The sequence below is a fragment of the Simochromis diagramma genome, unplaced genomic scaffold (genome assembly GCF_900408965.1).
Source record: "Simochromis diagramma unplaced genomic scaffold, fSimDia1.1 OVJJ01000361.1, whole genome shotgun sequence".
Taxonomy (NCBI): domain Eukaryota; kingdom Metazoa; phylum Chordata; class Actinopteri; order Cichliformes; family Cichlidae; genus Simochromis; species Simochromis diagramma.
Window position 1 is genome coordinate 11,796,989 of NW_024386860.1, and position 15,681 is coordinate 11,812,669.

Here is a 15,681-nt window from a genome sequence, read left to right on the forward strand (position 1 = left end):
CCTAACTGGCCACACCAGGTGGTGTGGCCAGTTAGGTTGCACTAACATTTGTGGCAAGTGGAATAATACTACACTGTTACATTTGTTTCCTGGTCCAAACTATTTAGTCACATTTTGCTCTATCCAAAATAGGATGGTTACCGTCCCTTCAGTGGGTGTGTCACAGACTGGGGGACAAGGATGAGAGACATGAATGGGTTGGTCGTGTGCTGTGGGCCTCTGTTTAGGACTACACGTCCTCCTCACGGGCACCCAGTGATCAGGTTTTTCCTGCTGCTTGGTACAATCTGCTGGAGAAGAGTTAATAGTGGCCACACTACCTTTGGCTCCACTGGCTATAGGGGCCATACTGTGAATATAATTAATGGGTGAATCAACAGAGATTGTGTTTGGATAAAAAAAATGTGAAGATTACACTATGAAATAAGATATTATCTATACGTTTTTAATTAAGTTTGCTACACCTAAGCAGACACAAAAACACCACTGTGAAAGCCAACGCCACGCAGGAAACCACTGTAATCTGTTTCATCTTCCACTGTGTAAATAAAACTGCAGATGGCCCAAGTAGAAACCCACTGATCCTTGATGGTGTCAGTACTTTTATGGTCCCACATTTATTTAAGCCCTGGCTGTAACTTATCAAAGGGACAGTGACCTTTCAAAACAGACTCTATTTTGGATTTTGGAACCAGGAGATAGAAGGAATAGTATAAATTGGAAGTAGTAGCGAGGCTCATCGTTTCTCTCTTGTTCTGATGCAGAACTGTGGTTATGCGCAAATGTGCTTGTGGGATGCTACAAAGTCATGATAAGCAATGCAGCAGCTGAAGAACTGTAGCTTTATCACGTGAGAATATCACGATTATTGCTTCTACTATGTGCATTTATCTCAGCAGTGTTAAACCAGAGACTCGTTAGAGAAGATTTGATTGCCATTCAGACCTTTCAGTACAGGTTTAAGGTGCAAAATGAATGTTTTAGGTCATGTATACTTTTTACTAAGTATATTTATGTGTAATTTATTTATATGAAACTTATTCTATTTTCTTCTTCTCATGCTTTTTAAAGTAACCCATAAGCCTCCTGTTGGTGTGATTTAATAGCTTTTATTGCACCATTAGAAGGCATTGGTGTTAATACTTTGTGCAAATAAGTTTTTTTTTTTCTTTTAATGGTCTAGTATTATCACAAATCTTTTAAATGATAAAACCCTATATATATTTGCTGATTCTGGCTTCTTGGCCTGTTCCTTCTGAACTCATCCTGTGTGATTTTAATTTAAAGTTGTATGAGTAGTAGGCCGTAGTGGCTACAGTTTTTTTGATCACTGAGAGAACAGAAGATCCGCTGTGCATCCTCAAAGACAGGATGACTGTGCTTTAAGTTTTGTTAAGTCTGGACTTTTTTGTCACCTCTTATTTGTTGTTTTTTGTTTTTCTTTACCCATCTGTAAACATATGAGTCAGCCCTAAGTGGCTAATCCAGGAACTCCAGTGGCTTAATTTTTTTTTAATGCTAATTGGGGTGCTTCATAACCAAACAGTATATTTTTTCAGTAACCACAGCAAAGTAGTTTTTGTGGGCAAACCTATCCAAACAGAGTGAGTGTGTGAGTGAATTGTCTCAGGAACTTTCAGGAACTTGTTCATGCATTATCTCTGCTTTTAGCATGAAACACAAATACAGAACAGAAACTGTCTCAAACTGTATGCTGTATGAATGAAGGAGTGGCTGCTGCCAAATTGCAATATTATATGATGGCAAGTGCACACAGAAAATAAAAATGACACTTAAATCTCATGCTGCTGGCTAAAATGTGGTAATCCAGCAGCCATAAACTAGTGGTTTAACTAAGTGTTAAGCTACTAGTTTAAACTAGCTTAAACTTATTAGCCATAAATTAGTGTCTAAAAACACTAGAAACACAAATTACCAAGCTGTATCTATCAAAAGTACTGGATTATTACTTATTATAAACGTATTTGCTGAACTCCAGCACTTCAAACCACCTTAAAAAGTAAAGTAGAAGGGGGCGGGAATAATATTAATTATGCCATTTTAGGTCCGGTAGGTGTGTCCCAAGAGATGAAAAACACATCAGCGCTTGTGTTTGTCTGTGAGCTAGGTCTTCCACTCTCACACAAAACATCCTCTTGTCTCTGCAGGACGCCCCTGAGTGTGAGAGAGACAGTGTGTCCAACGCTCTGTGCTAGAGCTGTAATTAATTTCATGAAGAACAAGCCTCATTAAATTTCTCGTCTTCATCTCACCGGAAAGAAAACATGACAGACATAAATACCAACATGCGGCTGAAACTGCCGATCACCTGCTTCATCCTGGAGATCATCCTCATCATCCTCTTTGGGGTGCTGGTGGAGTATGACAAAGAGACAGACGCAAAGAAGTGGCACCATTCGAACCACAGTGAATATGACAACGATTTCTACTACCGCTACCCAAGTGAGTGTTTTGTAGATATGGAAAGGAAAATTTGTGCATTGCTCCTACTTAATATAACGTTATTTTTGCACATAGCATATTACAGATTAGTGTAAACCAAAAAACTAAATAATAATGTAGTAATAGTAAGCTTGCCTCTGCCTTGTTCTTAAGTATATCGGCAATTTATTTAAGAGTTTCAAAGGCCGATATATGTTAAAGTGGTTCTCTTTGTTACCTGTTGTTTTGGAACATGGCCTCACTGTGCACTTATTTTAGGACTGTTGCGTAATTCATCATTGCATGCAACTGTTTTTTCAACAAAACACAAATGTTCTCTTCTGCATTAAAGGAGAAAAATCTGCTGAATTGCATTTCACCAGCTCTCTTTTCCCTAATTGGATGAGTCCTATTCATTATGAGTGAACATTTCATGGAAATGTCTTCCAGTCCACTGCTGTCGCATGCAGGCAAAAACATTGTCCTCGCTATTTGTTAACTTTGTGATTTACGTTGCCCAGTAGTGGCAAAAACAACAACAACAAAAAACGTTTATAGGGGCACTCATTGGATACATAAAAGTATAGATTTGTGGTCAGTTTTAAGTAGTAACTTGAAATGATTGTATTTCCACTCTTATTACATTTAATTTTATTTATATTTAATCAACATGAAGCCATAATAAAATACACATTTTGCTTATCACAAGAGGACAATATATAGGACTTCCAGGAAGGAATTATATTTTAAGCCGAACCTAAAATGAAATGTTGTAGACTTAATAATGGAAAATAGGCGTTTTGTTTCTTTCATTTACATTGGTAAACTTAACACTGAAGTTCTTAGAAGTCATGGAGCACAAAGTTCTAGCTTAGCAGTTGGGCATGTTCGTTAAGATGGAGCTTTGTGTTAGGCTGGGCGTGTGTTAACAAATCAGACAGCATTCTGCAAAGAGAATCTGGGGAGATGAATTCCCTCTTCTTTACAAGCCACCTCCCACCTGCAGGCAGCTAACTTGGGTGTTGATCCTGCCCTGGCCTATTAGTAAGTCACCTTTCAGAACCTACTGCAGCAGAATTAGGTTACATGTGACTTCAAAACTGAATTACAGGAACTAATAAAGCCACAAGGTCAGCAATATTTTTTTACGTAGTTATTACATGACCCTCTAATTTTGCACTGGACGATACACCTTTATTAGTCCCACACGTGGGAAATGTGTTTGGTGAGCTAAACTAATAACTTGACTGTTATCAGTTGGTTAGCATAGCCACTGCATTTTGACACATCAATCAATGTGAAATGTCGCAGGACAAAATGAAACATTACAAACTGTACTTTTAACAAAGCTTTGACCAAATAACAACTATTTTCTTCAGCTCTGCCTCAAACAGTACAGGATTAATAGATTAAAATTCATAAAATAAGAAAAATAAGCAGAGACAAAAGGTTCATAGTGGTGTATTGAAGTCTGACACCCTCAATATCCTGGGAGATGAAAGAAAACTTCACCTGTGTGTATGGAAAACCTACATCGTTTACCCTTATTTCATTCTTAGGAAAAAAATGTACAGTAAACATAGAAGTTTACACTGTACAAAGCCTGTGTTTTACTGGACTGTCCTCCAGAAAGACAAACACACAGGTCACAACTTATAGTTAAAATGAAGACCTAATGTGGACTTTCTCTGAAATATGTTCTTATGAAAACCAGTGACATATAAGTTTCACTGGAAAAACACTTGCATGGGTAGGTTTGGAAAAAAAACAGAAATGATCTAACCGAGGAACTATAGTTGAGAACTGTGCTATTGAACAAACTCTTGTGCAATAGTTTACCTGAACTATTTCTTTTTTTTAAACCAAAGTAGAAATAAATAAATGAGAGACAATATTAGCGTCTTGAATTCAATGCAATGTGGAAACATACAAATAAGCTGGGTTATATAGTTATTACTAAAGGTTAAGCGGAAGCCAAATAATAGAATCTAACTCAACCCAGTGAAGCGTATTATTGCTTTTACTGTATGGCGTCAACTAGGAACTACTGAGAACTGCATCTGGGCCAAAACAGCAATGAAGACAACACCTCTGCATGGTCCTGCCAGTTAACCATTACCATAGTGACAGCAGGCAAAGCACAGTGCAATTTTGTGTTTGGGAATATCAGACAAATAGATAAACATACATGGAAACACCCGGGTGCAAGTTTAGACAGTTCAGATTCATATGCTCTCTTGTCGCAAAAGCTAGTTTTTCACACAATACAAGTGATAAAGTGATGATCCAAGAATCAGTAGGATGTTTCACCAAGCATGTCACAGCTTAACCTGTTGTTCCAGTTAACCAAAGCTTATGTAAGTAGCCATTCAGTTTGTGGTTTTTTCTAGACTACAAAGCCCTCGAGTCATAGTGTCGCTGGCAATGATTGAGTGAGTTTGTTGAGAGTAGCTATTGAGGAAAACATTCCAGACCAATCCAAGCGAGTGATATCCTCCCTGAAGTGCTGGTGGAATTCCTCTGACCAACAAAAAATTAATTGTAGTTTGATTAAAAAAAACATGAGGGGAAAATGTTTTAAATGCCATAGGTACTTCATTATTTCACCACTTGGTTTCTCAGTTTTTAACTCTTTTCATCCACACTTTCCAGGTTTCCAGGATGTACACGTAATGATCTTCATTGGTTTCGGTTTCCTCATGACTTTCCTCCAGCGTTATGGCTTCAGCAGTGTTGGTTTCAATTTCCTGGTTGCAGCTTTAGCCTTACAGTGGGCCACACTTATGCAGGGTTTCGTCCATGGTATGCATGGAGGCAAAATCCACATTGGAGTGGAGAGGTATGTGGATAACCATGCATATATGAATGTGCACGCAAACACATACAGAATATGCAAAATACATAGGATAAGGATAGAATTTTTTCTTGACGCTTAATCCTCTTAGTTACGATCATAAACACGAGTGCAAACAATTTAACCCGTGCAAATACATGTACAAACAAATCAGTTTCATTTGTTATTCTAGAGCTAGTCTTGATTTCTGCCTGTGAGACTGGCACATTGTGTACTATAAAATAATGGCAATAAAGGTCTTATTTTAGCCTTTTCTTATGACAAGGGGGACAGAATATTCTTTGTCAAAACTATAGGAGTGGCTAACTACTTTTGCAGCGTTAATGCCTCATGGTTAAGCAATTCCTAGAAATATTGTTCACCTTCACTGTGTGACCAGTTGCATATCCTGCATTTAAAGCAGCCTGAATACATCTTTGGTTACCTGGATGTAGTAAACTGTCAATACTCTTATCACTTGATGAATGCAAAAAAAACCTAAACAAAACAAAAAATTGGTATTTACTCTAGGTAGCAAGAGTAGTTTTGAGTATGAACGTACTGAAAAGGTTTTCTAAATGCTGAGAAAAAATGGAGTGCTACAAAATATGTCACATCATGCAAATTACAAAATAAATCTGTGGATTAGTAGAGATGAATTGTATTTTGTTATGTTGTCTTTGTGCTGTGAAGTTTATGTTTCTGAAATTCATTTTTTGAATGAATTCAATTGTTTTTTTGGGTTTTTTTTTTTTACATTTTTGTTTCTTTCAGTATGATCAACGCTGATTTCTGCACCGGCTCTGTGCTGATCTCATTTGGAGCTGTTCTGGGTAAAACAAGTCCTGTCCAGTTGCTTGTTATGGCTGTGTTTGAGGTCACACTGTTTGCAGTCAATGAGTTCATCCTGCTGAGCCTTCTTGGAGTAAGTTACTGTATAAAGATATTCATATTATGAAAACATTAACTACATAATTAAAGACTGGGACTGAAGACTTTGGCCTAAAATGCACAATGCATATCTGAATTGTCACCTATTTTCATCATTATTACTCCTGGCCTGTTCCAGACCAGAGATGCTGGTGGCTCGATGACCATTCACACATTTGGAGCCTACTTTGGCCTGATGGTGGCTCGAGTCTTGTACCGACCCAGGCTGGACAAGAGCAAACACAAGAACAGCTCAGTCTACCACTCTGATATGTTTGCTATGATCGGTAAACACCTGCAACTACTTCTGTGAAATACGAATACTAAATGTTCCTTATTATATGTATAGTTGTCTCATTTAAGAGTAACTCTTTGGTCACTTGTGCTGCCAGGTGCTTGCCAGGCGCTATTATCATGAACTGTCTGTAATCACCCAAATAACAACACATAGAAACACTCTATAGTATTTGAAACAGGAACAGTTATATTTTGAGTCGTTTCAAAGTGTATATTTAAATCAAAACTACTGTATTGATGAAATATTAAAATGTTGTCTTTTCTATACTGGTTGTAAATAGGTACTCTCTACCTGTGGATGTTCTGGCCCAGCTTTAACTCTGCCATCACAGCTCACGGAGACGATCAGCATCGTACAGCATTGAACACCTACTACTCCCTGGCAGCCTGCACTCTGTCTACTTATGCCATGTCTGCCCTCACAGCTCATGATGGCAAACTGGACATGGTGAGGATACAAAATTATAATTTATGACTTGAATTGTAGCTTCAAAAAGCAATTCACCTTAACTCTTTACCACTTGAAAGCCTAATAGGAGTATCCCTTGAAGCTTATTTCTAAACTGTCATATTTCAGGCTTCCTTTTGGAACAAAGATGTGGAACTGAGATTGCATTAGAAGTTAGCCTGGGTGGTCTCTGCCTATGCAGCTACCCTTAGTAAAACCCAGAAAGCAGTCTAGTGGACATCAATCCACATTTTTATTGATCCATACTGAGGTGTAAAACTTATTATAATGGTTTAGGGGAGGTTGTCAAATGTCTTCTTTATGGTGTAAAGGTTTAAGAATAAAAAATGTAATTAAAAATATTCTTAACATCTGTAGAGGTCAGAAGAAGTGCACAATCAGTATTAACACGGTGAAGGGAGGGTGTGGTCAAGACAAAGTAATGAAAGAACTAGGTCTTTCCCTCCTGTCAGCAATGTCAAAGTCAGCTGATCCGGGTCACGACAGAGTCACTTGTGATAAAAACTGACAAACGTGTCAGCTGACGGTACACTCCCTCCTCAAAGATGACACTGTCAGTTAGTCACATGTGCTTGTTGTCAAGTCCATCTGTTAACAGTAAGAAGTCAAGGCGAGACATTCCCGTGCTGATTTGAATCAAACCAAAGAGGGAAATATAAACAGCTCGTGAAATTGACAAAGGGGACAGACATGCCACACAACCTGCTGACAGTAAAGACAAACCAATCACTGGAAGGAATCAGCTTGTCTGTAATATCGTCCACCTATTTACTAGCACGTGGTGCAAAACCAGTATGCTAGAGAAAGATGAATTATCTTACAGTTCTTGGTGCTCACGTCTGATGGTCTCATCTGTTCATTTATTATTTTGTAGGTCTCTTCTACAGATATTAAAATCTTTACATTCTGCATTATGTGATGCATTATTAAAAGTCTGTCTGTCACTATTTTAGGTCCACATTCAAAACGCTGCACTGGCCGGTGGAGTGGCAGCAGGAACAGCTGGAGAAATGATGCTGACTCCTTTTGGCTCCATGATTGTTGGTTTCTTGGCTGGTATCATCTCTGTTCTGGGCTACAAGTACCTCTCAGTAAGGATGATTCAGTTTTCATGTTTAATAAATCAGACAAGGAACTGTGATGTACTTGTGGAAGGGAAAGAAACAAAAACTGGTTGCTAAAACACACAATTTTGGTGAATTTTTCAAAAATATGTATGTGCTAATTTATGTTTTCAGGTTATTAAAAAGTGGGTTAAAAAACACTAAAATGAATTAATTTTTGCTGAAAATATTATTAACTTGAATGGGTTTCATCCACAAAACAGTTTCATCCACAAAACAAACACTGCCACATAATCCTCTCATTTTGTTTTCTCTCCATCAGCCCATCCTGGAGAGCAAGCTGAAGATCCAAGACACCTGTGGGGTTCACAACCTACATGGTATGCCCGGTGTTATGGGCGCTATTGTGGGAGCGGTCACTGCTTCTCTGGCTACCAAGGAGATTTATGGCAACGGGTAAAAATTTCTTTTTGTATTTGTTTGTAAAAAAAGAAAAAGGTGTAAGGTCAAATATTATGTTGACCTTTCCCCCCGCAAAGAATATTGCAATAAAAGATAAGGGAGAACATAAATAACAATACAGAATGTTGATTTAAAGGAACACAGCAACATCTAATTTTTTACTTCTACTAGTATAGAGAAAAAAGGAGCACTACCAATAAACATCTTGAAGAGATCTGAGTTGAGAGCATATGGCAAAGAACAGGAGTGAAAATAGAATTTGAAACATAATTTTGTAAGAACAAATACAAAACAAATATGTACTTTAGCATATGTTCTAAGTTATGAACTGTCAAGACCATGATATAAAAGAACATTAAAAATATTTGATTTAAAATGTTATATATATAAAAAATGTAATCATATATACATATTAATCATTCTTTTGATGATTTACAAATCAGAAATCATCATGCAGAAAACTGAAGGCTTTCTTCAACCTGATCCTTTCATTGTTGGGGATTGCAATGGGGTGGAAATATTTTGGATGTGGAGGTGTGCGATTTTTAGAGTGAAAAATCCATCCAGCCATTCTATAAATTAAATGTGAACTTACTTGATATTTTTCCTCTGTGCGAATTTTAGTTTGGAAGACGTGTTCCCTATGGTGGCAGCTAATGAGAGAAGCGCATCTTCCCAAGGCGGGATTCAGGCCATCTCCCTTGCTGTCACTTTAGGCATGGCCCTGGTGGGAGGGCTTCTTGTTGGTAGGTTCAGATCCCTCCTTTAGTTTTTTTTTTTTTTTAATACTCCTTTGATTGAATATCAGGTACTTTTAAAGTACCTGATACAAAACATAAAATACAATCTACTGGACTTTTGTGACCTGTGAGGTACCAGATCAGTAAAAAACAAAAAATGTTATGTAAACGATATCTCAAGATTTATAATTTAATGGTCAGCAGAAACCCAAAACCTTGCTTTCAACTTATATCTTAATAACTTCTTAAAAATCTTAATTAAGAAAAAAAGATTAATACAGATAATCTTTTGTTTAGGTTTCATTATGAAGCTGCCCATCTATGGAGCTCCTTCTGACGCCTCGTGTTTTGAGGACAGCATCTACTGGGAAGTAAGTTCAAAGAAGCTTTTAGAAACTTCTAAACTCTGTATCTGTCCACAGCCAAAGAAACACTGCAACTATACTACAGGCTACGTGGAGTTTAAGATTCAGACTTCCCTGCTGCAAACAGAGCAGTACCTAATTTTGCCACAAGATGGGAGTGTTTCACCAACAATCAGATGTCAAAGACGGTTATACGCTCATAGCTAGTAAAGCTGTTGAACCACCAGGTGGAGCAAATTCACCACTACAATTTATGATCAGCCTGGTTTATTACACAGAATCTGATTACTTTGGGCTGACGTCATTTAGATTTGTGTTGCCCTTGGTGCTTTTGAGTTTGTGTTTATGAATATTTGAATGACCACACGTTTAAAAGAAATACATTTGTTCCATTTTTGCAATCCATCTGACATTTAGATACAATGAACCAGTAGACAATTAATATCATTAAACCAAGAAGCAGCTACTAATGAGTGCCTTGAATCGTGACATAGTGGGAAATGGAAGGATGTTTGAGACCAGTTGATATCGTAAGTCTGGAAACTCAATAATCTCCTGCTATCTGTCAGGTACCAGGGGACGAGGAAGGTCATGAGGGCCAGTTGACCACTGTGAAGACAGAAGAGTTCGCAAAGCCAGAGGAGACTGAGAAGCTCAACTAGACACAAAAAGACACAGAAAGACAGAACCAGGCACACACACTGTGAGATCATAGCAACCTAGACCCTTCTAAGAAAATATATAAAGCTACCTATATTGTACTAATGTTAATGTAAATTTGTCAAAATGTGCTGTTTTAGAAGGCTTTACATTTTTATTCACATCTTTGCTTTTCAAAAAATCCCCAAAAAACTAAAACTAAAAAGAACACAAGTGTCCATTTAATATGTTCTCGACAGTTTCAACCACTAGATGTCGATCTAGAGCTCCATCACTGTGTGCTACTGGCCTGCGGAAAGGCTGCATTTCCAAATGAGGTGTCCATTTGATGAAAGGTGCTTTGTAATTGTTTCCTAAAGCAAGGTATTGTTACAAAATACAAGTTTTACAGACAATTCAAACCAAAGACAGACATCTAATAAAAAATACCTTCAGAACATTACATATTACCACTATTATTCTTCAACAATATGTTGTTTTTTATAGTTATGTACATCTATTTGGTTAGTATGACACACATTTTAACATTTACGAGACTGACCTAAGGAAGGTTACATCTGAAGTTAAATAATTTTGAAAGGCAATATCGTAATATTTTTGGCAAAATAAATATTTCAAATGTGCATTGTGTCTCATTTAATATTTATGACTACGTGGGTGCACTTTTTTGTTAATGGGGTCAAAAACAATAGGAATAAAAACAAATTGCATTCAGTTATTGATCATCATAATCAAAAAATGGCCATCAGAATGAAACATAGAAAGGTCTGGCTCTCTTTAGCCTCTTATAAGATTTAGTAATTTTATAGAATATGGTAGGAAGGCAAGGAGCTATGTAATCAAGTCTCTGCTTATTATGATGAAGGCCAGTCATCATTAGTTCTTTTGTCTTGAAGGCTTAATGACTGCATAGCAATAATGACAGGATGGGTTAATGCTTTCAATTCATATGGGATTTGTCTCTCACAAGTAATTTACACAGTTTCTGTTTCAAGGATGAAACAACCAAAGAAAGCAGGTGTCCTCACAAGACATGGTCACCTCTGTATGAGAGGTGCTTAATGCCACTAAAGAAGTACAGAAACGCTATCAAAAACAAAGCATGTGTGCACACTTTGTTTTATTGTTGGCAGCAACAAAGACTTGACAGGATTTGCATCGTGATGAAGAACTTTTAAAAAAGGACACATACTGTAATAACTTATTCCCTTGCATCAGCCCCCAGTCAGTAGAATCAGTTATCAATTGGTATCCAGTTTTGTCCATTGAGATGACTGTCCATAAATATAATTATGGTATATCATGTAAAAAAACAGAGTTCTTCTTATTTGTATGGTTTTTAATCAGTTTTTAAATATTGCCTTGTGACTATCAAACTTTGTCTACAGTGCCTAAAATATACTTGTACACATCTTTGTTTCTTTTTCTAGAATGCAATGAGGAACCCTTGTACCTAATGCAGCGTGTCTTTTCACAATGCACATATACAAAAGTAGCAACCTTATATTTTCTTTGCAGGACTGATTGATGGTAACCACACACAGGTTTATTACAAATAATGGAAAGAAGAATACAAACAGAAGCTATGGTTTTTTTCTACCTTCATTTTATGCATCAATACATTTAAGAGACGCTAGTATGGATGTTCCAGCAGTATGGTTTATATCTAGAAACATAACCACTTTACCTGATTTTATAAAACAGAACAACATGCTTTATGTCATGCTTTAGACAAGAAGTGACATAGGTAACTGACCACCTCCAGTCCAATGTTTGACCACATCCCAACTTCCTCCTTTGCTCCAATCATAATAACTATGTCCACTATAGTGGAACTTTTATTTTTGTTGGATCATATTGTTACATATTATATACTATTTCACAAAAAATATTTAATTCTCTTTTAATATATGTATTTTATTTTATTGTATTCTTCAAACCGATAACTGTGCCAAGAACACTTTTTGCTTGTTTAAACAAGCAAAATTCAATCTATAATTTTATTTTTCTGATCAGTCACATCAAATTTCAGTCTGGATTATATACATGCATATAGTCCGTGTCCCTGTTGTTTTCCTGCCACTGTATTGCATTAATCACCCTTCATATAAGAGGCCCCTTACAGGCTGCAGGGGCCTTGTTTTACCCCCCACCCAGTTTGGTGATGGTTTCCTTGGCGTGAACAGGCACCACAGCCTTTTCCCAAGAACTAGAAGACAGGTGGACAGCTGTTTACTGAATAGGCGCTTATAGTGAAGAGCTTAATTGAGCTTCATAGGGCTAATTAAAATGCAAGGAAAAATAATCATGATTATGGTAATTATTCTATTGTCTAATATGTCTTCTGGTGATGTGCTTCTTTGGCATCATACCTGCAATATGTTGAAGACAATGACAAAAAAAAAAAAAGTAAAAATCCTTTGAGGTTGTCAAGCTTGTACAAAAGCTATCATTATAATAGAAAAAAAATGGTGATACTAAATCTCTACTGCCCAAAGTAGATCCTTTAGGGAGCTGGTATAAATAAATATATAATAAATCTAAATAAAGCCTGGACAGGAAAGGCCATATTTTCTCCTTTTTTGGGACATTTTAGAATTAAGTCTTTGTCTTCATTCATTTTTATAATTATTATGATGATGGAATTTTTTTGGTAAAATTGTTAAAATATATAAACTTTTCCTGATATGGCAGTAAAATATAATTTAAAAAACACATGATTTCTCACTTTTCAGTATAACATCTCATCCAAATTTCTACAAATAATATGCTCTTGACCTTATAACTGTACTTCTCTACATGTGGTCACTGGGCAAGACACAGCATGGGAATGATGCTGATCAGTCCCCCAGGCAACACGGGTCATCCTAAGCAGCTGTAGCCTCCTGTGGCCCTGCCTCCGGCTCGTATGTGATTGTTATCCTTAACACTGCTCTGGAGGTGAACATAATGGATTAATAGGCTCCCTCAGGATCTCCTGGTCCCCTGTGGGAGCCCTTAGTCTGCTTGCAGTCCTGTGGAGGCCATAATGGGGTAAGGCTTACACCGCTATATTGATCTGACACACTGACAGGATATCAGACCCTGATAAGATTTATAAGAAAATACATCATTTATGAAGGGATAGCATGAAATGGGGGCATTTATTTACCTGAAATGTTTAAGAAAATGTACCTCAAACCACAAATTATTAATTCATGAAATTCAAAATGTTTTTCGCAAACAAGTAAGGCCATCAGAGTTTGATAATTTTATAATGTGGTATTTGGAATACATCCAGAAGTATAGAGCAGTAAAAGTGTAAAATCCAGTGTAGTTAAACGTAAATTTTAAAAATAAAATAAATACAAAAATTGTACAAAAATTCAGGTTCAGGTTAGCAGGTCAGTTTATAGCAGAAAAACAAAGGGATAGTTCAGGGTTATCTGATCCAGGTCTAACTATAAGGTTGTTTTTTTTTTAAAAAAGTAAAGTTTTGAGTTTAATCTGAAAATTATAAAGAATATCTGTCTCTTTAATCCAAACTGGGAGCTGGCGTCACAGGAAATGGCCTAATAGCTGTTGGCTTTACCTCCCATTCTTTAATTACAAATTCTCTGAATCATTGGGACAAGCAAGTTAAGCAGTACTTGCCTTGCTAAATCTAACAGCAGACATAAATTAACATACCAAAGTAAATTGATTTCTCTCTCCTCTTATCTCGGACAGGGCTATAATAAAGTTCATCCTTTAAAATACTGCCATCATGTGGCCACAGTCAGCTATTGTCACTGGAAACTGCACGTGTTTCACGCTCATAGGAACTATCGCTCTCTCTGTCGTATGGGCGTGTCGGTCTCCTGTTAACAGTGATTAGAGCTGGGCAAGCTGATTGGCAGGTAGCATTTTTCTGGTTGATTGTAGATGCACGTTGTGGATAAACCTCCTGTCTTTGACTGTAAATTGATAGGAGACAAGTGTGCAAGGCAAACTGCCTCTGGCTCAGCTTTCACTGCTCTGAGATCAGTTATCTGCACTTTGCGTGGAAACACAGCTAGCATTAGCAAATAAATGAGCTTCAGTGACATCATCGTAACAGATGAGTGTCGTTTTGCTAGCCACCTTGGCCAGTAATGATGATGATGAAGAGAAGCATGTATGGGAGAAGCGTATATCTCTGTCAGGCTTTTTAGGGAACTTTTAGAACAACCTTATAATAATGAATTGCAATACTTTAGCCTAGCAGTAAGGAATGCATGAACTAGTTATTTAGCATAACTCTGACACACTATGTTTCTAATTTTAGCGATACCTACATTTGTTTGTAAACACTGGAGGACATATCTTGAACAAAAATGACTCCAGGATTTTTCAGCGTTGCTGGAAGCCAAAGTAATTTCATGCAGAGTAAGTACCTGGTTAGACATCATGTTTGTAATATATTTATGGCCAAGAACAGGAAGCTCAGTTTTGTCAGAAAATAGTGGGACATCCAGGGCTTTTTGTCTTTTAAGATACCCTTCAATTAAATTAATTGATTTTTGTCATCTGGGTTCATAGCTAGACATTGCTGGACATCATCAGCAAACAATGAAAGCGTATGGATTGTTTCCTAATGATACTGTCTAAGGAAGCATGTATAATGTAAAAACTATTGGTCCCACTACAGAAACCTGTGGAACTCTGCGACTGTGAGTCTATCAGATGGATATAATTCAAACCACTGTTGTGCATTTACTTTGATAACAATAGTGTATTTTAGTCTATGTATTAAAATCAACAATATTGAGCACTACTGCATTGAGGCCTACCACGACAAGCACAGAGATGAGTCTCTTCATAACCCGCAGTGCTTTCTTTGTTCCATGATGAATTCTGAATCCTGAGTGAAAAAGTAAAATCTAAAAGTGCAAAACTTCATGCACTTTGGTTACCTAACTTCTTAATTTACAGTGATAATCTTTTGATTGCATGATTATTCCATCTGCTTATGGCTTTTGCTGAGACCCTCAAAAGCAAACGTCTTGCTGCGATTTGCACTCACAAGTACAAATATAAACACTTTGTAGGTACATTTAGAAGTGTACACTCATCAATGTTAATTTAACACACACTTATAATTTTGAAGTCATCCCAAAAGCCATATCAGCTCTCCAATCAGCACTTGTCAGCTGTGTGTATAATCACCACACCACAGAAAACATTTTTGCTTGAGCATTACAACTTAAAATCTTCGCAGGGGAAAACAAACCATAGGATGTAATGCAAAAACTAAACTTAAATGCACATTTGAGATTTATGTCTGTGATTGTGGTTTAGGTTCAGAAACAAAGCTGTTGTTGTAGCCTCCTTGTCACCATTCTGGAACGAGCAGAGCCCCAGTAAGAGGTTATGACTGATGCCAGCTAAGCAGGGTGATGATGGAGCAGCAGTGTCGGTG

The 15,681-nt window shown here is 37.1% G+C and overlaps 1 protein-coding gene across 1 annotated transcript; it reads left to right on the forward strand.

Moving 5' to 3' along the window:
* The first annotated feature begins 2,106 nt into the window (after positions 1–2,106).
* Positions 2,107–10,885, forward strand: rhbg (Rh family B glycoprotein). The gene is made up of 10 exons (XM_040030569.1): positions 2,107–2,463; positions 5,095–5,281; positions 6,050–6,200; positions 6,345–6,492; positions 6,784–6,950; positions 7,925–8,062; positions 8,358–8,491; positions 9,122–9,243; positions 9,535–9,608; positions 10,172–10,885. The coding sequence occupies exons 1-10, from the start codon at positions 2,286–2,288 to the stop codon at positions 10,262–10,264; spliced, it is 1,392 nt and encodes a 463-aa protein (XP_039886503.1). The 5' UTR covers positions 2,107–2,285; the 3' UTR covers positions 10,265–10,885.
* Positions 10,886–15,681: the final 4,796 nt, after the last annotated feature.